Source organism: Mustela putorius, unplaced genomic scaffold (assembly GCF_011764305.1).
Source record: "Mustela putorius furo isolate JIRA1106 unplaced genomic scaffold, ASM1176430v1.1 tig00000813_pilon_pilon_pilon, whole genome shotgun sequence".
NCBI classification, from domain to species: Eukaryota; Metazoa; Chordata; class Mammalia; order Carnivora; family Mustelidae; genus Mustela; species Mustela putorius.
Window position 1 is genome coordinate 1,179,259 of NW_025421485.1, and position 26,543 is coordinate 1,205,801.

A 26,543-nucleotide genomic window follows, 5' to 3' on the forward strand; every position below is an offset into this window, starting at 1 on the left:
GCTCAGTGGGTTAAAGCCTCTGCCTTTGGCTCCGGTCATGATCCCAGGGTCCTGGGATTGAGCCCTGCATCAGGGGAGCCTGCTTCCCTTCCTTTCTCTCTGCGTGCCTCTCTGCCTACTTGTGATCTCTGTCTGTTAAATAAATAAAATCTTAAAAAAAAAAAGTGACACTTCCACCCTGCTAATGTTTTCTTACTTCTTTCTCTTGGTAGTTCCTTGAGGGCTTCGATAATCAGGGTAGAGGCAGAAGGTACCGTTTCAATCTGGGCCTGTCTGTTCTGAACGGTCAGTTTCCCTGTCATCCTCAGACCCCTCTAACCACCAGTTGCCTTGGCAGTGTTGTCACCAAACTTTTTTGGAGATAAACCCAGGGGGCCAATTTTGACCAGCGTGGCACTGACTTTGCTACCGAGTGCACCTCAGGTCTATCTTTGATCTCATTGGCCTCAAACTCAGGTGACATGGTGGAGGCTGTGTCTGGGTTCTGGATGACTGGAGAGAGTTGCAGCTTTGCTTCTGCCAACGCAAAGGCCGAAAACTATGTCTACTTTTTAAATCTGAAAATTAGATAGGTCCCCTCCATGACATAGTAGTGCAGATTAAATAATGTCCAGTTCCTTGAGAAAAGAATTATATGTTAATGTAAATATATGTTGTACGTTGAGCCGAGGAAAGTTAGTTATCAGAATCTGCTTTATCCTGGCCTTTTGGGGATTTGTTGAATTCTCAGTGTTTTTATTTTTTTATAATTATAGGTTACTAATTTTTAAAGATATGTTTTATGAATCACATATTTCCTGTTTGAAAAAACATTGAGATTAAATTCAGAAATGTAGATATTCAGTTACCTGTTGCGTTTTTATTTATTCAGAAGACTGTTTTGTGTGTGTGTGTGTATGTGTGTGTGTGTTAAGTAATCTCTATGCCCGGTGGCTTGAACTCATGACCCTGAGATCAAGAGTCCCATGCCTGTTCCACCAACTGAGCCCCATTCAGGTGTTTCCAGGGTTGTTGTTGTTGTATAAACAAATTGACTTAAAAAAATTTCTTTGTGGAATATTTGAAGTCTGTTCTTACAGACAATAGATATTGACTCCTTTGTGCCAGTCATTCAGTTTCAACAATCATTTCGTGGTCAATGTTGTTTCACAGATACCTATGAGAGAGATAGACACCCCCACCCACCTGTTCTGGATTACTTCTAAGTAAATCCTTTTGACATGCCAACCCTGAAGAGCCATACAAAGTGTTGTTTTCTTTTACCTTCCAACTTCTATACAGAACCTGACGTTTTTTAAGGTTTGGTTTTATATGAGCATGGTCTAGAAAAAGGGAAAGGCTGACTTGTGTGATGGAGTGCATCCTCTTATAAAACCGGAACATGGTGATAACAGTACTATGTGTGTTTTGCTTTAAAAGGAGCTTGATAATTGTTTTCTGTCATTTGGAACAGTTGTAGTTCACGTTGGGGGAGCATCAGATGCACAAGACCAGTGAAACCTGTGTCCTGTCTCTTCCCTTACTGTATTGCCTCATTGTCATTGGGAACAAAAATAATTCACTGGTAACTGTAGTGCTTCCTTTACTAGATCAGAGCTTTACTTCCCAACTTTTGTCTTTCTTAGATGGATGATTATAATATCTATAACATAGTTCCCTGCCAGATTTAGTGAACATGACTTTAAAAATCATGACTGTTTTTGGTGACTGGTTAAAAATACTGTGTTGCATTCTAAGAGAATAGATCTTAAAAGCATTCATCACAAGGAAAAAAAAAATTTTAAACTGTGTATGGGGTGGATATTAACTAGACTTATGGTGGGGATCATTTCACAATATATACAAATTTTGAATCATTGTGTCATACACCTGAATTAATATATGTTATATATCGTCTGCAACTCAGTAAAAAAAAAAATCATGGGTTTTATTATTATTGTTTTATTATTATTATTAGTTTGTGTAGTATCACAGAGCCTTGGAACTTTTAGTATGTTAGACTATTTGCCCTCTTGGTACCTCCTCTCTAGCTGCTAAGGAAGTAGAACAAACAGTAAACAGATCATAATGTACATCTAAAGTGTTAAATAGTCTTGTTTCAGTGTAGTTAGACCGCAGAGTTGCTCTCCCAGCGGCCTTTGCTAACACTTGTAACTGTATACAACCCACTGCTGTAACGAATAGATACCTGCCTGGGTGACAGGTCTGTGTGTTCAAGTTCACTGGTGTCGATACAGTTTTTTGAGTGTTCAGTGTTCAACCTTCAAACATTTTTACTCTTTGTAAAATTCCCATCTGGATTTCAGGTACTTGAATGCTTAAGCCTTCCTCTGTATAAGTAAAGGTGAAAAATCTAATTGAAAAACCATTTGCTTTTTTTTTCTTCTAATGAACTTCTATATTTATAGTTTATAGTAATTTTAGTATATATAGTACTTTTGCTTTACTTTTCTTTGGGAAGGTGACTGCTTCTGCTCTCCTTGTTTTGATGTTCTCTTATTCAAACCGCAATTTATCAGTTCTTAATTTTCTGTGTTTTTTTTTTTTTTTAGACTTTTGCTGGTTGGTGGATGCGAAACTGCTGAAGTGGGCATATCAAAAGCTTCTAGCTATGGCCTGTCTGCCTGGAGAGTTCTTTCGGGATCGCCTTATTGTAAGCAGGTTACCAGTGGCGGAGACCGGGTCACTGCAGTAAGTATCTGGCAGTTCACTTTGCGACTAGGCCTCAGGCAGGAACGGGATGAAGTACTTTGTCTCAAGTGAGGAAAGCGACTTCATGTGAAATTTTAGTACTTCTTTCCAATATCAGAGTTATCTAAAGTGTTTTTAGTTTCACTTGGTTTCATTTTTATTAACAGCATTGGCAGATATTAGAAAAAGAACCTAACAGGAATCCTGTTACTTGCATTTGCTTATTGAGACATTAATGTTTATTCAGCATTTTTTATGGGATGACAACTGTCTTGACTCCTGCGGTGTATATTAGCTCCCTTAACTCTCATGACTTCTTGGGGTAGGTATTGTTACTAGCCTGTCTATTGATGAGGGAAGTACAGTGTAGTTTAGTAACTTCCCTGGGTCACCGAGCTAGTAAGTGGCAGAGTCAGAGTACAAACTCCGGCACAAGTTCCCCTGTTCAAGTTGTTTACCACCATGGCACACTTGCTAATACTTTGGTCTGCATTCACCTGGTTGACACCCAGCCTTTCATCCCTTTGTTCTGTAGCAGAGCACTCTGGTATGCTGTAATAGTCAGTATAGGCTAGGTTCTGCTGTGATAATCAAACCATCCCATGGACAGATGTAAACTCCTGGTGTTTCTGTGGGTTACCCTATAACCATTCATTCCTTATTTGTGGCGAAGTCTTCTCTTGGTGCCATGACTCCCCTGGACAGTTTGTTCCAAGTGATGACTAGAGAATCCACGCAGGCTGGCAGCCTCTTGAGGTTCAAGTATTTCAGTTAATAGGAGGGGAAGAAGAGGGTTAAAAGGTGGAACTTTTCAAACTAGAACTAACATTACCTGTGCTCACAGTTCATGTGTTCTAACTATTCGTGTAGTCCTTTTTACCTTCAAGGGCCCTGGGAAGTAGTTCTTCTGTGTGTCCAGAAAGGCAAGATAAAATACTGTTTCCCTATGCAAACTGCTGGAAGTCAAGCACTCAATCACGATTAGTAATCCTGTGCTTAGCACATTGCCTTCCATGTAGTGGACACTCAGATACTTCTCGAATGAGGGAAGAAAAAGGAAAACACGACTTAAGTGAATGTGTCATGTTGTTTTTTCCTGCAGTGAATGTATCTATTTGTTCTATTATTTTTGTTTAAAATTCACTGATTTTAAATTAATCCTCTAAAACCACAAATGGTTAAAAGTTTGGTATAAAAAAGGAAATAATGAAGAAGTACTTCTTTTTTTTTTTTAAGAGTTTATTTATTTATTTGAGAGAGAGAGAGAGAGCATGAGAGGAGAGGGGTCAGCGGGAGAAGCAGACACCCTGCCGAGCAGGGAGCCCGATGCGGGACTCATTGTGGGACTCAGGGCGGGACTCGATCCCGGGACTCCAGGATCATGACCTGAGCCACAGGCAGTTGCTTAACCAACTCAGCCACCCAGGCGCCCCTGAAGAAGTACTTTTAAAAAGAATTCTTAAGCAATGACTGAAAGCTTCATTCATTTTTTTTTCTTTAGCTTTTGACATATTTTGAAGTACGTGATTATGAATTTAACCCAACAAAGTAGTTTTTTTTTTTTTAATTAGCTCACCTTACTGGTTTTTATACCACTAGATCTGGTAACAGTTTGTATTTCTGCATGAATTTATAATCGAGGACTGTGTTTTGTGCTTTTCCTTCCATGCTTTACCCCCCTATCCATTCTAGATCCTGCCTCTTCTTCTGCAGGGTGCAGGGAGAAGTCTAGATTGAGTGTTAGTAGCCACACTTCACAGAAAAGGAGCCCAAGACCCCAGAACTAAAAATAGGGGAACAGAGGTGGAACAGATCTTCTAGTCACTGTTGAGTACCTTTCCCCGCTCCCCATTGAAATTATATACAGATCAGTGGTCCTGTCAGATTTATCTCTGATGATTATCCCATAATTCATAAAGAGGTAGGAGTTGTTTATACATATTAAATATACTATTTCGCTTTTGCAGGGTTAGTCCTGTTTCTCTCTCTGATTTAATCCATACCCAGCTTGTAGTTTTTTCTGTGATATCCACCAGGACAGATCTTGGACTTTGAAACTCTTTTGGCTCTTGAATCAAAGTGTGATGTCTGCAACTTATTTTTAAATGGTTTAGTCAAAAACGTAATTTTTAAGTTTTATTTAAGTAATCTTTATACCCAACACAGGGATCGAATGCATAACCCCAAAATGAAGAGTTGCACGCTCTGTGACTGAACCAGCTAGGTGCCCCAGTCAGACCCATAATTTAAAAGATGTGTGTACGCACACAGAGATAAAGCAAGCGTGGCAACGCGTTCATAACTGGTGAGCCCGAGCGGAAGGCATACTGGTGTTTTGTTGTGCATTCACTTCAGCCTCTCCATAGCTATGAGATTTGTCAAAATTAAAGGTTGAGGGGGAAAAAAAAGAAAGAAAAAAATAGGTAAGTGTGGAGAATACAAGGAGAGATGAAGTAGGCAAATGGTGGAAGTCCATTTCAGTACAGGATAACAGGGCCTGTTTGTGACAGAATGGCCTGGGAAAGGAAGAGTCCCGGAGTATGGTCGCATACCGTGAAACCTTCCTTCACCTTGGCTTGATTCTCTTGTGCTTTCACTTTGCTCCTCACTGAAGTATTAGAATCTGCTTTGCTATGGTCCTTCTCTCTCCAGCTGAAGCTCCGGGATTGCAGTCTCTTAGAAGAAAATTGCCTGTGCACTGACAGAATAAGTGGGGAAAAACATTAAATTGCAAACTGAATGCTTGGCTGTATGATTAATTTCTTCAAATGCCGCAAGTGTATTTTAATTACGTTAGTGGCTATTAAATGTGTCCTGCTGCTAAACTTACAGTCATTCTGCATAGCCTGCCCCTGCCTTGAAGTAATTTGAATTACAGGATTAGTTCTTTTGTCCAGTGGCAGATACTGCCCTCATCAAACTCGTTTGTTTAAGGTTGCTATTGTGTTGGGTGGATATTGATGAAAAAATGCTGCTGACATATACATTCTAGTCTCTCACAAGGCTGCTAGGTTGTAAAAAGGGACTTTGCAAGATTCAATATGTGCACTGACTAAAGTTTCCAAATTAATGTGAGATAGTTTTATTTATTCATTTGTTCAACATTGAATCACTGCTCTGGTAATAGGAAGGTAGCATCCCTCAAGGGGTTTTACTGTACTGGAGGATGTAGCCATATCCACAAATAGGGGCAGTACACTGTAAAGTTGCATTCTCTACTTCAGTAACTGGGAGAGAAGAGAGAACCCAGGTTTGGGAGTCAGAAGTCTGGGATTGGAATTCTAGTTTATCACTTAACACTTGTGTAGTAAGGCTTTTGACACAAACAAGCTAATATATGTGAAGGCCCTTGGTAAGCCATAAAATGATCTCTAGTGTTCATAATTATTATCTGTTTGTATTTTTAAGACCAGGATTTTAGAAAATATATAAAAATGAACAAAACTTAATTTTTATGTTATTGACATTGCTGCTTTTTGGGTGAAGGATGTTTTTGTGGGAAGAACACAGGCTTTTTGGAATCCTGTTTCCCTGCGAAATCTCATTTCCTTCAGAAATTAGAAATAATCAGAGAAATGTTTTCACAGGATCCCACCCCCTTCCTGTGTCTCTGTCTGTACACGGTACCTTTTCTCTCATTTTTACACACAAACTGTCTTTGTACCAACTAAGACCAACCCATCTGTTTGTCCTCCAGATCTCACACTCTTGCTTATTGATATTTCTCCTGCATCATGAATTTTCCTGTCAATTAGATTTACCAGCATACAACATGCTTTTATTTTTCCAACATAAAAACTATTTGTTTTCATTCGGTTTTGGGGGATTTAGACCCCGCTAAATTCTGTTACCACCTCCATTTATTTCCCTTTCTTCAACATGTTCAAGAGCTGCCTGTATTTGTTTACACTTCCTCTTTCTTTTCTCTCTTGAATTTGAATTCACTTATGTGGGAATTTACCTCCAGCGTTTCACAGAAACTATCTTGGTGATGTTATCAGTGCCCTCCAGTATTTTACGTTTATCAGTTTTATTGGCTTCCTTCTTTTGTCTCTCTCTCTCTCTCCCTCATTCTCTCCCTTTCTCTCCCTCTCCTTCCCTCCCTCCTCTCCTTCCTTTTATGTATTTATTTTTTTAAAGATTTTATTTATTTATTTGCCAGACAGAGATCACAAGTAGCAGAGAGGCAGGTACAGAGAGGGGGCAGCAGGCTCCCTGCTGAGCAGAGAGCCCGATGTGGGGCTCCATCCCAGGACCCTGGGACCATGACCTGAGCAGAAGGCAGAGGCTTTAACCCACTGAGCCACCCAGGTGCCCCACTCTCCTTCCTTTTAAAAAAGATTTTAATTTATATATTTGAGAGAGAGCTAGAGAAAACACGACTTGGGGAGAGGGAGAAGCAAGACTCTCTGCTGAGCAGGGAGCCCAGTGCGGGACTCCATCCCAGGACCCTGGGATCATGACCTGAGTCAAAGGCAGATGCTTAACCAACTGAGCCACCTAGACGCTCCTGTTGGTATTCTTTAATCCCTGCTAATTGCTTTTACAAAAATCAGTTGATTTTCCTTTTTCCCTTTCTGTTCTCTTCCTTTTTAAAATTGTGTTATTGCTACGTTGACAAACTTGTAATTTTTGCACGTTAGTTTCTACCTTATCCTCACCTTTCTTTAGTCTTCGATGTCCGTGTCTTACAGAATGCCGTTATTTCTTTTGTTGAAATGTCCCCAGTCATCACTGGGTTGGATGAAACTATTTTCTAGTAGATGTGGTTTGGTTTGTTTTTTAAGATTTTATTTTTAAATAATCTCTACACCCAACCTGGGGCTTCAACTCACTACCCTGAGATCAGGAGCTGCACCTGAGCCAGTCAGGTGCCTCTCTTTTAGTAGACGTTCTAAGAAGGTCTCATAGGTAAAGGGTCCTTAAGTTCTTGGATCTTCAAAATTGTTGTCTAATAGCCTGAATATTTGAAGGAAAACGTGTCTGGATATAAAATCCTTAGTTTACCATTTCTTTCATTGAACTTAAAAAAATAGCCACTACTCCATTATTGCTTTACTTTGTCTGTGGAATTTGAAACTTCTCACTTACCTTAAATTATTTTCCCTACAAAGGGAAACATAGAAATAACATACAAATGTTATTTGGCCATTTTGCTTAGATTGCCTTGAGGATTTTTGTTTTCTTTGTGTGAAATTTAATAGTTTTCCTGGGATATTTCTTGGAGTTGATTTTTTTGGGAGGGGGACTGATTTTCTCAGGTACCCTTGCTTGCTCTTTCAATGTATAAATTCGTATCTTTTTCTATGTCTGGTGAGCTTTCTTAGATGATAACTGTGACAATGTTTTTAGAGGGATGTTATATCCCTTGGCTACCTTCCCTTGTCTGTCCTTCCCAGGCCTTGCAGTATTTTTACAGTCTGCTTTTGCTCACCACCAGGCCTTGTGGTAGGTGTCGTGGGGACATGGGAGTTGGAAGGAGCAGTAGAGATGACAACTGGGACTTGTGACTTTTGTTTTTCTACTTAAAATTATTTTGAAGTTTGGGTTATCTTCAGTCTTCAAGTTAAGTTGAGGGCACTTTTTTTTTTTTTTTCCATTTATTTGAGAAAGAGAGCACGTGTGTAATTGGAGAGACAGAGATAGAGAGGGAGAAGCGGGCTCCCTGATTTGGGGCTCGACCCCAGGACCCTGGAATCATAACCTGAGCTGAAGGTGGATACCCAACTGACTGAGCCACCCAGGCACCCCTGAGGCCATGGTTTTCTTGTAGATCAACAAGTCTTTCTTCCTCTCCCTCCCTTCCTTTGATCCATCAATCCATTCATCCATCCAAGTAATATCTGCACCCAACATGGGGCTTGAACTCATGACCCTGAGACCAAGAGTTGCACACTCTACTGACAGAGTCAGCCATGCACTTCATATTTTATCTTCTTACTCTTTTTTGTTGGAGGAAATATTGGAAGATATGGAGCTAGGCCATCACTAATGGCTTTAGCTATTTCGAAGTTCTAGTAGGGAAAATTTTAACCTCAACAAAACAGCACTCTTTTTTTGCCCTTTTCTCTTAAGGGAAAATTTATATAATATAAAATCCATCCTTAATCAACTTAAAGGATGCAATTCACTTGTTATTGAGTACATCGACAGTGTTGTGCAACCACCACCAGGATGTAGTTCCAGGATATTTTCATCACCCCAAAAGGAAACCTTATATCTATTAAGGTATAAAATCCCTGTTGTTCTTCCATCCAGCTCTTGGCAGCCACTAGTCTATTTCTGTGGATTTACCTGTTCTGTTTCTTATAAATGGAATCATGAAATATGTGACCTTTTGTATCTGATTTCTTTTATGTAGCATAATATTTTGGAGGTTCATCCAACTTGTAGCATATAGCAGTGCTTCATTTCCTTTTGATGACTGCACGTATTCCTTTGTGGGGATATACCACATTTTGTTCATTCCTTCTTTGATGGTCATTTGAGTTGTTTCCACTTAATAGTATTGCTGTGAACTTTTGTTTGATATAGTGTTTTTGTTTAAATACCTGTTTTTCATTCTTTTGGGTATATACTTAGGATGAAATGACTGGGTCAAATGGTAGTTTCACGTTTAGCTTTTTGAGGAACAATCAAACTTTTCCCCAGCAGTTGTACTGTTTGATGTTGCCTCAGTAGTGTACTAAATTCTCTGCAGTTCCAACAAAACTTGTTGTTTTCCATTTCTTAAATTATTGCCTTCTCTCCCTCTTGCTTTTGTAAATGTATCTCTTAAATCTAAAGATAAATAGTCTTGTGTTATATTATTTTGAATACTGGTTTCTAAATGTTGATTTTTGGGGGGGTATTTTTTAAGCATAGGATCAATTCCTTATGAATGAAATTTCTACTAGAAATTTTGACTTTTCCATAATGATGATGGGATGAAAATGATAACCTGGGGGATCTCATTTGAGAAGAGCTTGAGTGGCTTCTAATTCACATAGATTGTAATAGACTTGTTATGTGTGCATTTAAAAAACAAAACATTAAAAAAAACATTTGAGTATGGGTGTATGTTGACAGATTTACCATTTGGATTTCTTTTTTCCCAAATAAAAATAGAGTCTCACCAAGATCTTGGACACTTACTGATGATTTTCTCAACTATTTCTTTTTTTATTTTTAGATTTTATTTATTTATTTGTTGGGGAGGGAGGGCCAGAGGGAGAGGGGGAAGCAGACTGCCCAGGATCCCCGGACCCTGGGATCATGACCTGAGCTGAAGGCAGAGGCTTAACCGACTGAGCCATCCCGGCTCCCCTATTTTCTCAACTATTTCTTAAAGAACTAGGTTTGCTATAGTTTGCATTTCATGTTAAAGGACTTTTTACAGTGAAAAAGCATTCCATTAATTCTTCTTTGTCTGATGTGCATTTATTTTGCAGGTACCAAAGACATTGGGATTATTAAGGATGTTAAGTGTCAAGTTTTATAGTCGCCCAGGACAAGAACAGGTAACTCATCAGCTTAACCCGTGCTTCTCAGATATTTTCATCCTGAGTACCTTTAAAGGATAATTGAATGAACCTTGAATATACTTCATCTGGATGTGCTCTTAATTGCATACTATGTGGGCATATATGTAAGTAATAATTCATGGGACTGTTTGCTGGAATTTCTGGGTTTTACTATATATCATTATCTCAATAAGGAGACTTAAAGAAAAAAAAAAAGAATGAACCTAGTCCTTTTAAATCTGGGTTTGTAAGCCAAAGAAATCCCCTGGGATCATTATATTATCTGAAGTTTTTTGTTTTACAGTACTTGTGAATTTTGTATCCTTGTCCACAACATATCCTTTTCAGTTTGTTTTGTTAATTAAAAAAAAAAAAAAATCTGAGATTATTGAAGCTCCTAGAAGAAACAAGCCCTGTTGATTCTGGGCTTCAGGTACCATTGTTATATTGTTTTTTCCTCAGTAAGAGATGAATGGCTCTGTGGGAAGGATGTTTGTCGGTTTCATCCTGATGCGAGTGAGACACTCAGGAGCAGCCTCTGCGGGCGAAGGTTCTATTCACTCTGTGTCTGGCTCTCGCAAGAGTCTTAGCCCATATGGAGGCATCAGATCATTCTCTTCCCGTTTTGGGGAGAACCGGACAACCTCATTTTTCTGTTTCTTCAATTTTTTTTTACTAACGCGAAGGAAATCATCAGAAAATACAGAAATCATAAGAAATAGGAGGAGCATTTTGTTGCTGGGTTTGTATTTAATATATTTAAAATTTTGAGTTCTAGTTATTTCTCTGCTCTTGACTTCAGCTAAATCCTATATTCTGGATTGGTTTGGCGTGCTATCTGTAAAGCAAGCAGTACCACTACTGTTTGTGTCTGGAAAGTCACTTTCTTGTTGAATCCCGTATTTTGTGCTATTTTGCTGTTAGCATTCTCTGCTGTCAGTTCGTGGGGTTTGTTTTCATTTTGCAGATGAAGAAACATATGGAAGATCAAGTGACTTGGCCTCTACCTTGTACTCGGTTCTTTCTAATTTACTGTGTTGCCTTTGTGGGTCTGTTACCAATTTAGTGCACAAGAATGTTACTTTGCTTTTTCTCCCGGCATCCTTTCCCCGGCCTCCTTAATACTATTTAAATGACTGTCTTTTTTCTTTTTTGTATTTTTAATTTAACTTCTAGTTAGTTAACATACAGTGCAATGTTGATTTCAGGAGTAGAATCTACTCCTAAGTTACTGTCTTTAACAAAAGTTAAGGGGCTCACTATGTTTTTTTTTTTTTTTTTTTTTTAAAGATTTTATTTATTTATTTGACAGAGAGAAATTACAAATACACTGAGAGGCAGGCAGAGAGAGAGAGAAGGAAGCAGGCTCCCTGCTGAGCAGAGAGCCCGATGTGGGACTCAATCCCAGGACCCTGAGATCATGACCTGAGCCGAAGGCAGCGGCTTAACCCACTGAGCGACCCAGGCGCCCTGTTTTTTGTTTTTAATTTTATTTTTTTGACTATAATAAAACAATAACATGTCATTTCAGTGTTTATTCTTTTTTTTTTTTTCAATCAATCAGCAAACACTTCCTTTGAGGCATAATGTTAGAGCAGAGAATAAATAGGTAAATTAAAGGCATCGCATTTCCTCAAGGAGCCCTCAGTGTAGTGGGGGAGAAGGTTAGAGAAGTGGTGAAATAGCACAATATTACATGTTTTCTGACCCCTTCTGTCACATCATATGAAGTACCACTGAGGTGTGGAAGAGGGAGCCTTTCATTCTGGAGGGGATAGTTGATTTGGAAGTAAGAGTCCCTCATGCAGAGGGAGGAGCTCTCGGCATTTCCCGGCCGGCGGTATCGTATCGTGTGGCAAGTTCTGGAAGGCCAGAGAGTAGCGCCGGGACCGGCCGGCCGGGCTGCGGGACCCGCAGGCGCTCGCTGTTGGTATTCGCTGCTTATTTCACTTGGACCAGCGTAGCTCTAGTACGTTCAGAACAGGAATTCTTTGGGAATTGCTGCTCATGCTTCTCCTTTGTAGGATATCCTGTGTAATTGTTAGACACTATGTTTATTAGTTGATTTGGGATATTAATAAGCAAATGTAACTATTGAACCAGTGTAGAAAGACCATTTAAAAAAAAAAACAAAAAAAGCCTTTTTACCACGCGGGAACTTCAGTTGTACGTTGCCTTGACCCTACTATTGGCAGTTCTCTTGTGTGGAATGTGGCTTTTTCTCCTCAATCAGAGTACCCTCTGTGATTGAGCACAAAGGAGACGCACACAACTCATTTCCTTATATTTTGATCTATCTTAATGGCACATTGTACCAGGATCCTTAAAAAGATGTTATGAAATTAGTATTCCTAAATCAATGCCTTCAGTAAATATCTGAATGTTACGTACTATCTTATTTGTACCTCATAGTGCCTAGCCCGGAAATAATTATGGGGGATAGATTTTTTTTTTTTTTTTTTTGCGCTGTAATTGTAGAGCTGAAAGGCCTCATGTGGCTTATCTAATAATTTCCTATTATTGTGAAAGCTTTCTAGCTTATATGTACTTTTACATGGTCTCACAGGAAGCTTGCATTATTGGCATTATGATGCCTATTTTATTTTTATTCAAATATAGTTAACAGTGTTGTGTTATTTCAGGTGTGCAGCATAATGACTAGGCAATGTTATCCATTACTCTGTGCTCATCATCCGTGGACACTTTAATCGCCTTCACCTATCTCACACGTTTCCTGCCTCCCTACCTCCCCTCTGGCAGCCACCAGTTTTGCTCTGTATTTAAGAGTGTTTTTGTCTCTTTTTTCTTTGTTTTATTTTTTAAATCTCATAAAGTGAAATCATACAGTATTTTGCCTTTCTCTGACTTATTTCACTTAGCATTATATCCTCTAGATTCATCCATGTTGTTGCAAATGGCAAGATTTCATTCCAACATTTACAATATACCGCATCTTCTTTATCCATTTGTGTATGGATGGACGCTTGGGTTGAGTCCCTAGCTTGGCTGTTTTAAATAGTGCTGCAGTAGACATAGGGGCGCATATATCTCTTTGAATTAGTGTTTTCATTTTCTTTGGGTATATACCCAATGGTGGAATTATTGGATCACATGGCAATTCTATTTTTAATTTTTTGAGGAATTTCTATACTTGCGTTTATTTCTGGGCTCTGTATTCTCCTCCATTGATCTATGTGGTTTTGTGTCTGTGTGTGTGTTGTGTGTGCGCGCGCGCGCCCGCGCGTGTTTGTGTGTGCCTGTCGGCACCATACTGTTTTGATTCCTATAGCTTTGTGTTGAACTCTGGGATTGTGATACATCTAGTTTTTTTCTTTTTCAGGTTACTTTAATTATTTGGGGTCTTTTGTGGTTCCATATAAATTTTAGGATTATTTGTTCTAGTTCTGTGAAAAATGCTGTTGGTTTTTTGATAGGGATTACATTAAATCTGTAGGTTGCTTTGGGTTGGGTAGTGTGGACATTTTAATAATATTGGTTCTCCCAACCCATGAGCATGGGATATCTTTTCATCTCTTTGTGTCATTGTCTATTTTTTTCACCAGTGTTTTATAGTTTTCAGGGTACAGGTCTTTTACTTCCTTGGTTAAGTTTTTTCCTAGGTGTTTTTTTTTTTGTTGTTGTTGTTCTCGTGTTGTTTTGGTAAATTAGATTGTTTTCTTTTTCTTTTTTAAGATTTTATTTATTCATTTGAGAGAGAGAGCACAAGCAGGAGGAGAGGCAGAGGGAGAGGGAGAAGCAGACTCCCCACTGAGCTGGGAACCCAACATGGGGATTGATCCTAGGACCCTAGGATCATGACCTGAGCCCGAAGGCAGAAGCTTGACCATCTGAGCCATGCAGATGCTCCAGGATTGCTTTCTTAACTTTTCTTTCTACTACTTCATTATTAGTGTATAGAAATGCAACAGATTTCTGTATATTTTGTATCCTGTGACTTTACTGAATTCATTTATCAGTTCTGGTAGTTTTTGTGGATTCTTTTGAATTTTCTATATATAATATCATGTCATGTACAAATAGTAAAAATTTTTTACTTCTTTCTTACCAATTTAGATGCTTTTTATTTCTTATCTGATTGCTGTGACTAGGACTTCTGGTACTATGTTGAATATAAGTTGCGAGGTGGACATCCTGGTCTTGTTCATGGTCTTAGAGTAAAAGGTTTTCAGCATTGGCTATGATGTTCGTTGTGGGCTTTTTGTAGATGGCCTTCATATGTTTCCAAATAACGAGCTGCTGGTTGTTTGCCATATAATATTATCTTCCAAAGAATATATTAAAAGCTATATATGTTCTTCTATAAAGAATATTGGCTTGGACAATTTTTTTTTTTCCCAAGGACTTTCTCTTAGCTACAGACTTTTGCAGTGTTTCCCCCGCCTCTGCTGCTCCCAGGTTTGTTAGCCATGCTTTTGAGAATGATTGATTGATTGATTTGGGGGGGTCAGACTTATAAACCATAGTGGGCAAGAATATCTACTGGACTTCTTGAGGGCAGAGGTTTATGTTTTGCTGGTTGCTGACTCCCCAGAGTGTAAAATGGTGCCTGACACAGGATATTGTATTACTGAGTTTATTCAATAAATAATTGTTGATTGTTGGAAGGGCAGGGCTTGTGAATTCACCTTTAAGGCTCCGTAGTAATTCAGAACACTTTCAGTGTATGCACTACAGTTCAGTACTTTAATTTTTATATAGCTTGTATATTTGAAAGGTGTAATGAAATAGGAAATCACTCATTTTTAATTGTTCTAAGTAGATGATATGCAGTGGAAGAAAGTTAGGTAATTTAAACTGATCTCAGTATAAAGATCTGATATTTAACATTTAAAAGAATTATGGTTTTAGAAAGGACAGTTAAAAGTTTTATTGCAGTGTTTGAAAGCAGGCACAATTCCACTCTAAATATTGCTGCCAGTAGTAGAAGGCTTTAATTAGTGTTTTTAATTAACAGAAGATCAAATGGACGTTTGAGCTAGTGGTTTAATAAATGAGAAATAGAGGTGGAAGTTAAAATCCTGTTCATATTATTAGTTTCAGTAGTATTAGTCTCGCATTACCATGCAAGAGAATCAATGAGGTAAGAGGAAAGTACCTTTTGAAAAGTTTTGAGAAGAGATTTGAGACAGGGAGGTAAATAGAATTGATAATTAAAAGGGCTATAGATTGATTTCTGGTGGAAGAAGACCATCTACTGTGTAAATGGTCTTTGTCAACCAGCTTACTTTGTCCCACGTTGCCTACCCAAGCTGATAACAACTTACCAAGTAATTATTTAGTGAGATTGCCTGTCAGTGGCTACTCACAGAACAGAATAGACTAAAGCAGGTAGTAAGTGATAGTCATCATTTTCTTTCTCATTTTATTTGCCTCATCCTTATTGAGGTATAATTGTAAGATATTTAAACTGTACAGCATGATGATTTGGTATATGTGTACAATATGAATGGATTGTCCCCCGTTGAAGTCACACATATTACCTCACATAGTTACCTTTCTGTTCTGTGTGTAAGGATGTTTACGTCCTACTCTCTCAGCAAGTTTCAGTTATAGAATGCAGTGTTACCAAGTGTAACCATCATGTTATATAGTAGATCTTCAGAACTTTTTATAACTGAAGTGTCTACCCTTTTACCCAACTTCTTTATACTTCCTCCCTCCCCCAGTCTTTGGTAGGCAACTAGTTTCTTACGCTCTGTTTCTAGGAGGTTTTTTTGTTTGTTTGTTATTGGTTTTTTTTTTTAAGATTATACATAAGTGATGCCACGCAATATTTGTCTTTCTGTGTTTGATGTATTTCACAAGCACAATGCCCTCCACGTTCATCCATGTTGTCACAAATGACAGGATGTCCTTCTTTGTTTAAGGAAAAATGATTTAGTGAGACTGCCTGTCAGGCCTGTCAGTGTGTGCGGTCCGCATTTTCCCCAGCCTTCCTTTCTTTCTTTTTCTTTTTCTTTTTTTTTTTAAGATTTTATTTATTCATTTATTTGTCAGTGAGAGAGTACTCACAAGCAGGCAGAGTGGCAGGCAGAGGCAATGAGAGAAGCAGGCTCCTCACCGAGCAAGGAACCCGATATGGGACTCAATCCCAGGACCCTGCGATCATGACCTGAGCCGAAGGCATTGGCTTAACCAACTGAGCCACCCAGGCGTCCCTCTCCCCAGCATTCCTTTTTGATGATAGCCATCCTAACATGTGTGAAGTGATATCTCATTGTGGTTTTGATTTGCCTTTCCCTGATGATTAGTTGAACACCTTTTCATGTACTTTTTTGGCCACTTATGTGTCTTTTTTTGAAAAAATATCTGTTCAGATGATTTCTTCCATCTTTAAATTAGGTTATTTGGGGTTTTTGCTAGAGTTGTTGGAGTCCCTTGTGTATTTTGGTTTGTAATATCAGATATTTGATTTGTAAATATTTTCTCCTATTTCCTAAGTTGTCATTCATTTTATTAATGGTTTCCTTTGCTGTGTAGATGTTTTTAACTTGATGTAGTCCTGTTTGTTTATCTTTGTTTTTTTTGACTTTGCTCTTGGTGTCGAATTCAAACAAATCATTGCTAAGACCAGTCAAGGAACTTATCCCCTGTTTTCTTATAGGAGTTTTAGGGTTTCAGGTCTTATGATCAAGTCTCTAACAGTTAGAGGAGATTTTACTATATGATGTACATTAGGGGTCCAGTGGCTATCCATTTTTTCCCAATACCATTTATTGAAAGAGTATCCTTTCCCCACTGTGTATTATATTGTTGGCTCCTTCATTATAAATTAGTTGACTGTCTATGCATGAGCTTATTTCTGGACTCCCTGTTCTGTCCCATTGATCTTTGTGCCTGTTTTTATGCCAATACGGTATTATTTTGATAAACATACATTTAATTTTAAACATACATTTAAATCATACATTTTGATTAACATACATACATTTCAAACAGTATTTTGAAATCAGAAGGTGTGATGCATCCAGCTTTGTTCTTTTTTTTTTTTTTTTTTAAGATTTTATTTATTTATTTGTCAGAGATAGCACAAGCAGGGGGAGAGGCAGGCAGAGGAGGGAAGCAGACTCCCTGCTGAGCAGGGAGCCTGAGGCAGGATTCCATCCCTGGGATCAGCACCTGAGCCGAAGGTAGCTGCTTAACCAGCTGAGCCACCCTGGCATCCCAGCTTTTCTTCTTTCTCAAGATTGCTTTGGCTGCTTGGGGACTTAGGATCTTTTAAGATACCACACAAATTTTAGGATTATTTTTTATCTTTCTGTGGAAAATGACATTTGAATTTTGGTAAGGATAGCACTGAACCTATAGATCACTTTGGACACTATGGACATTTTAAGAGTATTTTTTCAATCCATGAACATGGAATATCTTTCCATTTATTTGTATTCAATTTCTTTGATCAATGTTTTATGGCTTTTCTTATACAGAGCTCTCACCTCCTTGGTTACATTTATTCCCAAGTATTTTATTCTTTTTGATGCTAGTATAACTGGGATTGTTCGCTTTCTAATAGTTCACTGTTAGTGTATAGGAATGCAAGTGGTTTTTGTATGTTGATTTTTGTGTCCTGTAGCTTTACTTGAATTTGTTTATTCTGACAGCTTTCTGGTGAAGTCTTTAGGGTTTTCTATATATAATACCATGTCATTTGTAAAGAGACAGTTTTTCTTCTTCCTTTCCAGTTTGTGTGCTTTTTATTTATTTTCTTGCCTAATTGCTCTGGTTAGGATTTCCAGTGCAATGTTGAATAAAACTAGCAAGAGTGGGCTTTTTTTTTTTCTTCAATAATTTCATTTTATTTTTCCAGTGTTCCAAGATTCATTGTTTATGTGTCTCACCGAGTGCTCCATGCAATATGTGCTTTCCCTAATACCCACCACCAGGCTCACCCATCCCTCCACCCCCCTCCCCTCTAAAACCTTCAGCTTGTTTCTCAGAGTCCACAGTCTCTCATGGTTCATCACCCCCTTCGAGTTCCCCCAATTCACTTTTCCTTTCCTTCCCCTAATGTCCTCCATGTTATTCCTTATTCTCCACAAGGAAGTGAAACCATATGATAATTGACTCTCTCTGCTTGACTTATTTCACTCAGCATAATCTCCCATCCATGTTGATACAAAAGTTGGGTATTCATCCTTTTTGATGGCTGAGTAATATTGCATTGTATATATGGACCACATCTTCTTTATCCATTCGTCCGTTGAAGGGCATCTTGGCTCTTAACACAGTTTGGCGATTGTGGCCATTGCTGCTGTGAACATTGGGGTACATATGGTCCTTCTTTTCACTATATCTGTATCTTTGGGGTAAATACCCAGGAGTGCAATTGCAGGGTCATAGGGTAGCTCTATTTTCAATTTTTTGAGGCATCTCCATACTGTTTTCCAAAGTGGCTACACCAACTTGCATTCCCACCAACAGGGTAAGAGGGTTCAAGAAAGGAAAAAACAAATGTTGGAGAGGATGTGGAGAAAGAGTGAGCTTTCTTGTCTTATTCCTGCTCTCAGAGAAAAAGCTTTCTGCTTTTCACTGCCAAGTTATATATTCTTGACCCAACATTCCAGCTGTTGTAATGATTAAAATAAACATGACATTCATAGTTGAGGAATATAAAAAAAATTCAGACACATTTTAAGTGAAGTGAAAATTACAGCTCAATTTTATTGCTTTTGGAGCTACCTAATTCAGATGGAGAATATGAGACCAAGATTATTATTCACTTATGCTGAGAAATCTTAATATAATATGAGGAATTACGGTTTGAAGGTTTGAGGTTTATTTTTACTGTCATGTGCAGTTGATTGAAAAGCCATTTCCTCTTACTGCCAGAGCACACAGTCTGAAATTCTCTCCCTGGCCAACCAGGGAGCATTCGGACTTCTAAATCTGCAGACTCTGTTCACAGAATTTAGCCTGGATTTTCTAACTGTGGCTTTGGATCTTGTATAACAGTTACTGTCAGGATAATAAATTATTCCCTGAGTCAGAAATACTCTGTGCTATAGACATTCAGAAGTGTTTCTACAAATAAAAGAGGAGTTTTTATTTCACAAGGAAAATACTGTGTGTCTCAAGTAACGTAGGTAACTTGTCTATTGCTGACTGACTGTAGTTCAGCTGCCACTGAGAACCGTCTCTTCTCACTGTGTGTGTGTATGAAACTTAGATGATTTGGGGCTTTAAAGAGGTGTGTTGCTTAATGTATACACATCTCATGTCTGGGATCTGCTTGAAAACACTTTAGGGGGGCGCCTGGGTGGCTCAGTGGGTTAAGCTTCTGCCTTCAGCTCAGGTCATGATCTCAGGGTCCTGGGATTGAGTCCTCTCTGCTCAGCGGGGAGCCTGATTCCCCCCTTCTTTCTCTCTGCGTGCCTCTCTGCCTACTTGTGATCTCTCTGTGTCAAATAAATAAATAAATAAAATCTTTAAAAAGAAAAAAAAAACCGAGAAAACACTTCTGGGAAAAAAATTCCCAAGATTATTGTAGTGATTCGAGAGGAATTCGTGAAACAAGTATGGAATGTTGATATTTGTTTATAAGCTGGTTGTTGGGCCCCTGGGTAATCATCACACCATAATTTCTACTTCTGGGTCTGTGTAAATGCACATTTCTACAACAAAATGATTAGGAAAAGCAATGCTAAGTTTGCAGTGTGGCTATCCTAGTTTCAAATAAAACTAAGGGGATTTAAGAACTCACCAGGTTAAAAGCTAGTGGTCATATTTTAGTTAATGTATTTACTACTTCATGTCTAAGAAAGAAAAGGAAGGAAGGGGGGGGAGAATGAGTAAAACAAAGGATAATTTAGCAGCTTCATTCGGTGTTTCCTAGCTCACAGTGCTATTGTTAAATTCTTCACATTATTCCGTATTTGTTGTTGTTGTTAAAGAGATTCATAAACTTCCTCTTTACTTTCAGAGCCCTTTTAAGGGAGTTGGTTAATGAAGCATTTATGACACCTGGGAGTGATCATGCAGATCACTCATGACTGATTATGTAGGTGAGGAAAACAGTCAAGTGTACTTGACCATGACTTCTCCCGAGGAGCATGCCTGTGGCTCCTGGAAGGTCTACGGCCCAGGGGAGGGCAGCGATCACGGCGCAGTGGAGATGACCCGGGTTGGGGTTGGAGATGCTTCCCGCTCAGGGTCTGCGGTCTGTACCTGAATGATCTTCAGCAAGTCTTAACCCTTGAGGTCTTCAGTTTCTTTCTCTATAAACTCTCTGTGACGGAGGGAGAGTTCTTCTAGCTAATGAGAATCAGTGCTTGTGAGGCCCACCTCACACCAAATCTCGGGGGCTCGTGGACCAGAGTCGTGAATGGAAGATGCCCGGCCCCTCTCCTTCTGCTCCTGGCCTCCTTTCTATCATGGAGGCGGGGGTGGGCTCTATTTAACATGGTGCTGTTAGTGCTTGTGCTTTTATTCCTTCTCTTTCTCAGGCTTTTGTATTTTATTCTTCTATTTAATTCTGGCATTCTGGACTAGCCGCGTTATACCCGGTTAAAGTGATCTCAGTCCTCGGTGAGGCGATTAGAGGATGCTCATCTTTTTATCTGTCTACTCATCTCGCAGTTTCTCACTTTCTGAAGTCATTCTTTTGTTTTTGATGGCTAATATATCTTAGCCATTGTAGACCTGAGGACTTAAACTCTTGTGTCTGTGGAGACCAGGTGGATAATGTAGTGAATTGAGCCAGGCATACTTTCTCTTTTTTTTTAGTGTAGTCACATTTAGTTTTTACTTCTATAGCTGATACTTGGCCTTAATCTTGGGGCCATAACCAAGAACGGTGGGGACTTTGGCCAACTAGAAAGCTTATGACCCTTTTAAGTGTACACATGCCACCCAATCCCACCTGACTACTGCCATTTGATGGTGGTGGGCCTTATGTTGCCAGATTTTCTAAATGTTAAGGACAAATACGGTTGAACGCTGTTGTTTTGGTCCGTTTTTATTATTTGTGGGTCAACTATCTTAAACCCTGGTTTTAATAAATGCTTGAAGGGCACTAGATGTCCAGTTAGTTTTCAATTCTTCTCATTCTGCCTAGGCAATAGGCAGGAGACCTTTCTGCTTGTGTGGTTTCTCTTGTGACTGAGCAACCTAGTATTCTGATTGGGAAAGGACTAGAGATTGTTGGGACAGGAGTAGGACTCTGTGCACACTGAGGTTAGCCTTGTGAAATGTGTGTGCTACAAAGTTTTCTTTCCTGTAGCAATAGTTACATTCCTCAGATTTACCGGGAAATCTGGAAAATAAACACTCTTGGTGTTCCTCAGATTCAGGAATGCATTTTCCCCCTTTCCTTCTGTTCCCATCACCATCGGACCCTCTTTTCTGCCAACTCTCTCTTCCTCCTTTCCCTTTCCTTTTGTCCACACAGCATGAATTTGTGCGTCTCTGCGACAGAATATTCCAGACATTGTGTACATACAGAATCTTGTGAAAATGTGGACCCCCAATTCAGGAAACTCACAATCGGGCCGATATCAACCCGTTAAAAAGTTAATGAGAACTCATGGTAACTGATGTGTGATATAAGAGAGTATTTGTATAATGCGCACATATTTGGGCTTTCAGCTCTATGTAAATTATAACATTGTAAAAGAGATCACAGAAAAACTCCTGAAGGAGTTTCTTTATGCTGGAGCACATTATAGTGTTATGAAGTTGTTCAAACCCTTAATTATGAGAGATCATTTATGACATGGCACCCCCTGGAGAGTGTTACTAAATTCTGGAGGTTACTTCTGTTCAGCTACCAGTTCCTTGATCTGACATCAATGTCCTATAATCACTGTACAGGATGGGATCTTTAAGCTGAGCCTTTCTCCGGACGGGACCCTCCTTGCGGCCATTCACTTCTCAGGGAAGCTAAGCATCTGGGCCGTCCCGTCTCTGAAGCAGCAGGGGGAATGGAATCAAAGTGAGCAGGTATGTCTCCTGATTATTATTATTCTAAGAATGGTTCTCGCTTAAGGGTGAGTACTGACAGTGGTAATTTCATTTGGTTGACATTTTACTGTAGCACATAGCTATTATTTATTCTCATCATGCCAAAGCTTTAGTTATATAGAATATTACCAATATAGTAGGATAAATTAAGAATAGAGTAGCGGCTGTGCATAAAGCACTGACTTTAATTTGTAGTGAAATACACTTTATAAATGGAGTGTAATCTGCCCACCAACCTCTCCTTTTTTTCTCTTTTTCTCATTATAAAAATACAGAATGGAGATACTAATTTTTTAGCAACAGTCAACTAACATGAAGGCTTCAGAGGGTCAGTATTCTAAAAGGATTCCAATTCTTCCCACATGTTGCAATGCTCCTGTAATATTGGGCTTACGTAAGGCTTAAGGCTTGGCTCTTCACTCAAAAGGTAAATAGTGAAGACAGAGTCTGTTAATTTTTTAATGTCTTGAAATGACAGATTTTTAAAAAATATTTTTTATTTGTTTATTTTGAGAGAGAGAGAGACAGAGTGAGAGAGAGAGCATGAGAGGGGAGGTCAGAGGGAGAAGCAGACTCCCCATGGAGCTGGGAGCCCGATGTGGGACTCGATCTCAGGGCTCTGGGACCATGACCTGAGCCGAAGGCAGTTGCTTAACCAACTGAGCCACCCAGGCGCCCATGACAGATTTAAAGAACGAACTCGTTCAGTTATTTCACAACAGATTCAATATGTTATAATCTAAAATCCTGATGGGCGAGTAAGGACTGCCCATAAATGCTATGTATTGTGTTAGAGTGAAGCTTTAAAGAAAAATCTTTCCCAGTTAGATGCAACTTATGTTCTAGATCTTTTACCCATCTGATGACTGTTTAGCATTTCAGCACTTAAGGGTTATATTTCCCCATACCCTTTTCTGTAAGAATATCTTGTCACCAGCTTCGGTGGCTGTTTTCATGATTCCAGGATTGGAGCCTATGCCCCAAATGGTCTGAATGGATTGATGTCTTTTTTCAGAGTTCTTTTTAATGTCATTTCATCCGTTAAACGGAGCTATTAAAAGAATTTTCAAAAGCAAAGAGTGTTTTGTTATTCCCAGAATAGCAGAGGGAAAGAGAAACTTGTCTCTACATTTTCTTATACTTTTCATAGACTTATATTTGTTTTCACTCTTCTTCAGCTTTTTTGTTTTTATCCACAAGTTTGGGGAGATTTTTTTCCCTCTAGTTCCCACTTACCTTGAATGAAATTTGGTCTCCACACGTCTACAGCATTCTCTCACTGGATCTAGATTTGTCCTAAACAGAAGAGGCGCTCCTCAGTCTTCAACCGCAGCAGCTCAATACAAGGAACATTCTCTCTCTCTCTGCAGAATAAATAGCTAGCTTGATTTAGATCTTCCTCCTAGAAGTAGAGTGGATCAACTGTAAAACCATTTGTATAACAGATACAGCTACACACACTGGATTATTGATCCAAAAAGTACTGTGTGTTTGTCATGGTCATTGATGTATGGTGACAAATTTGTCATTTGGGAATACCCTGTTCTATTATATGTGTGAAATTTTACATTTGGGTGATTTTTTTTTTGAATTTACTTATTTTCTTGAATTATTTCATTCACTTAATAGAAATACTGGTGAAGTTCAAGGCACACTTAGTATTTCATTTTGTTAGTATTCAGAATGGCCTATGTGTGTAGTGCAAAGTCTGTCTAGACAAAATTCATTAATACGCTCTTTCGTTTACTGAAATTCTGGGTATTGCTCTTTACCTGAAAGGACAAAGTGTATTTATTATAGTCCTTATTGGCATATATCCAACTTTTTAACTGGTTAGATGTCATTTTAACATTAGTTGCCAATCAATATCAGTATAATTAATTACTCTAGTTCATTAATGTTATTCATTAGATTTTTATAATGATTCTGTCAAAAGAGTTAAAATTGTTTAAAAATCTTGAATAACTAAATGTAAATATCTCAGTAGTTTGGAAAATGCCACCAGAAAATGTGACGAGAGGAGCGTCTGGATGGCTCAGTCAGTTAAGCTTCCAAGTCTTGATTTCGACTCAGGTCATGATCTCAGGGTCATGAGATCGAACCCCAAATCTGGCTTTGCCAGTTGGAGTCTGCCTGTGACTCTTTCTCCCTCTCCCTCAGCTCCCTCCCACCACACTAAAATAAGCAATTAAATGAGCGAGAGAGTGTGAGAGTGAAAAAGAAAGGGAGGAAAGAAGGGAGAAAGAGGTTTATGGTGGGAAGAGATGAGTTCGTGCCAGAAGTTGGTCTTCTTTTGAACTCTGCCTTGAGAGTTTAGAAGGGCGATGTGTCAGGAATTGCTGTGGAGGGGTCATTCTGTTGTCCTGCAGTGAGCTTCCATCTTGCCCCTTCTAGCTCTGGTTTAGCACCCCCAAACATTCTGCAGAGACCATCTCTTGATGCAACTTGGTTCTCAAGCTAGTTATATCTATAATTACAACCTGACCAATGTTTAGGGTGATAGATCCGTCTTTTCAGATTGGGTTGCTATAAATTCCCTTGAATGCCCAAGAAAACTAGAGAAAAAAACAGGTTTAAGGGCTCACAAAACTGAAAATCAGGGACCCTGTTGCCATTACCATGGACATTTTGCAGGTGGTAGATTCCTTTGCTGAGGGAACAGTGGCTTAGTGAGAATTCCTGAACCTAATCCTACCTTTATTGCTATTTCTACGGGCGCTAAGCACACGACCTCATTCCACATTTCATCCCATCCTGGGCTGGTGGCTGCCTACCCCTCTGTTTTCTTGCTGTAGCTCAGCACATGGAAAGACTGTCGCTGAATAGAATAGAATAGATTTTGTGCTCCAAGATCCCTGCTCATTTTAGTCTGAAAAGAAATTTTGTCCAAAATTGAAAGCATAGAAAAACTGAATTTCATCTAATCTTTTCTTTAAAATTCTAAGATTGTGGTCAAAATGCAGACTGATTTTTTACCTGTTGTCTCTTCTCATCTGGTCATTATGCTCCTTCACACTTGCTCCCTGAACTTCCCTCTCCCTGCTCCCTGCTGTTGTCCGATCCTTTCTACTATTCTTTCTGAACCTTTATTCCGTGATAAACTCCTATGAGGCTTCATCATTTTCACAGAAAGAGCACTCTGGTTTCTTTTGATACACTCATTTCAGGCTTATGTAGCTCAATAAGATTGCAATTTATATAGACAGTATTCTTATAGCTGTTGCAAAATTTGCGGTAATAATAACCTCAATTATTATTTATTGAGCACTTATTTTGTCCCAGGGTTACTTAGCAAGTAAGCAGTAGAGTTGAGATTTGGTTTCATCTTTCTCAGACTCTGATGTACATGCTCTTTCCATGACACTGTGGGGAAGTAAATACATTTTTAAAAAGGTGGAAAAAACACATTTATTAGGTTTTTTTATTAGGCTTTATTTATTTGATCTTTAAAAGAATAGAGATAAATCATTTTTCTCAGTGAATATAACACAGATTTCTTCAGTCTTCTCCAATGGGTTGAACTCTTGAGCCCTAGTTGGGGTGTACCACCAAGAGCTAGAGTAAATAATTGACATAGTTTCTTACTGGTAAACCCTTAGGTTCACAAGAGATATATACAGTACTTAGGATGTGCTGGGAGATTGTGAGGGTGGTAACTCTTTGTTCTACTTTGCTTGAGTCCTTCAACTGTATCCTGGGAGTTCGTCCCCTTGGATTGGCTGTTTTGGATTTGGATATTGCTATATGAAGGGAGTCATTGAAATCTAGTGTGCTATGGTAAGTGTTATAAAGCTTATGTGTAGCAGTTCTGTAAAGAGCGAGCTCTTAACTATATTCATATTAATCATCATAAAATAATAGAGTTCAACTAGTTACTCCTTACCAAGTTTCAGAGTAGAAAATGCATTGAGTCCCAGTGCTTGCCCTTAAGGTGTTCACAGTCTTGCAAGGGAAATTATAAACAAATCAATAAAGGAATATGTTAATATTATGAGAAGATAAGCTCAGAGGAAGGACACGCAATCCAGTCGGTAGAGTCAGGGTGGGGGAAGGACCTTTGGGAGTAAGTAGCGTTTGTATAGTAAGGCTTGGCTGCCCACCCCGAGCGACTGTCACCTATTTCAGTTGCTTCACTACAGTCCTAGTTAAGTGATAAGCGTTTTCGTATTTTAATGGATGGAACTGGTGCTAAAGGAAGTAAACTTGTATCACTGCACGTTAGAATCAAGATTCCAGTTGGACTGGGGTTCTCTGCCCTCATAGGTTAAGACTTTCTTTCAGAAGATCTTCTGTAGCCCTTATGTTGAGAGGTGCCGATTTTCATCTGGGCCAGTTAGACACTAGCGATGATATTAATGGGAAATAAGAGAG

The 26,543-nt window shown here is 38.9% G+C and overlaps 1 protein-coding gene across 5 annotated transcripts in view; it reads left to right on the forward strand.

Moving 5' to 3' along the window:
* Positions 1-26,543, forward strand: part of NBAS (NBAS subunit of NRZ tethering complex) — a 316,898-nt gene that overhangs the window by 48,150 nt on the left and 242,205 nt on the right. For 4 of the 5 annotated variants that reach the window (XR_006608058.1, XR_006608057.1, XM_004745820.3 and 1 more), the window contains exons 10-12: positions 2,553-2,691; positions 10,122-10,190; positions 22,023-22,151. Coding sequence is in view for 3 of the 5 variants with exons in the window: in XM_004745820.3 (XP_004745877.1) it covers positions 2,553-2,691; positions 10,122-10,190; positions 22,023-22,151 (337 nt within the window). In the remaining 2 variants the exon portion in view is untranslated. Of the gene's footprint in view, positions 1-2,552; positions 2,692-10,121; positions 10,191-22,022; positions 22,152-25,712; positions 25,950-26,543 lie in introns of those variants that run through there. The other variant, XM_013052933.2, reaches the window with a different exon arrangement.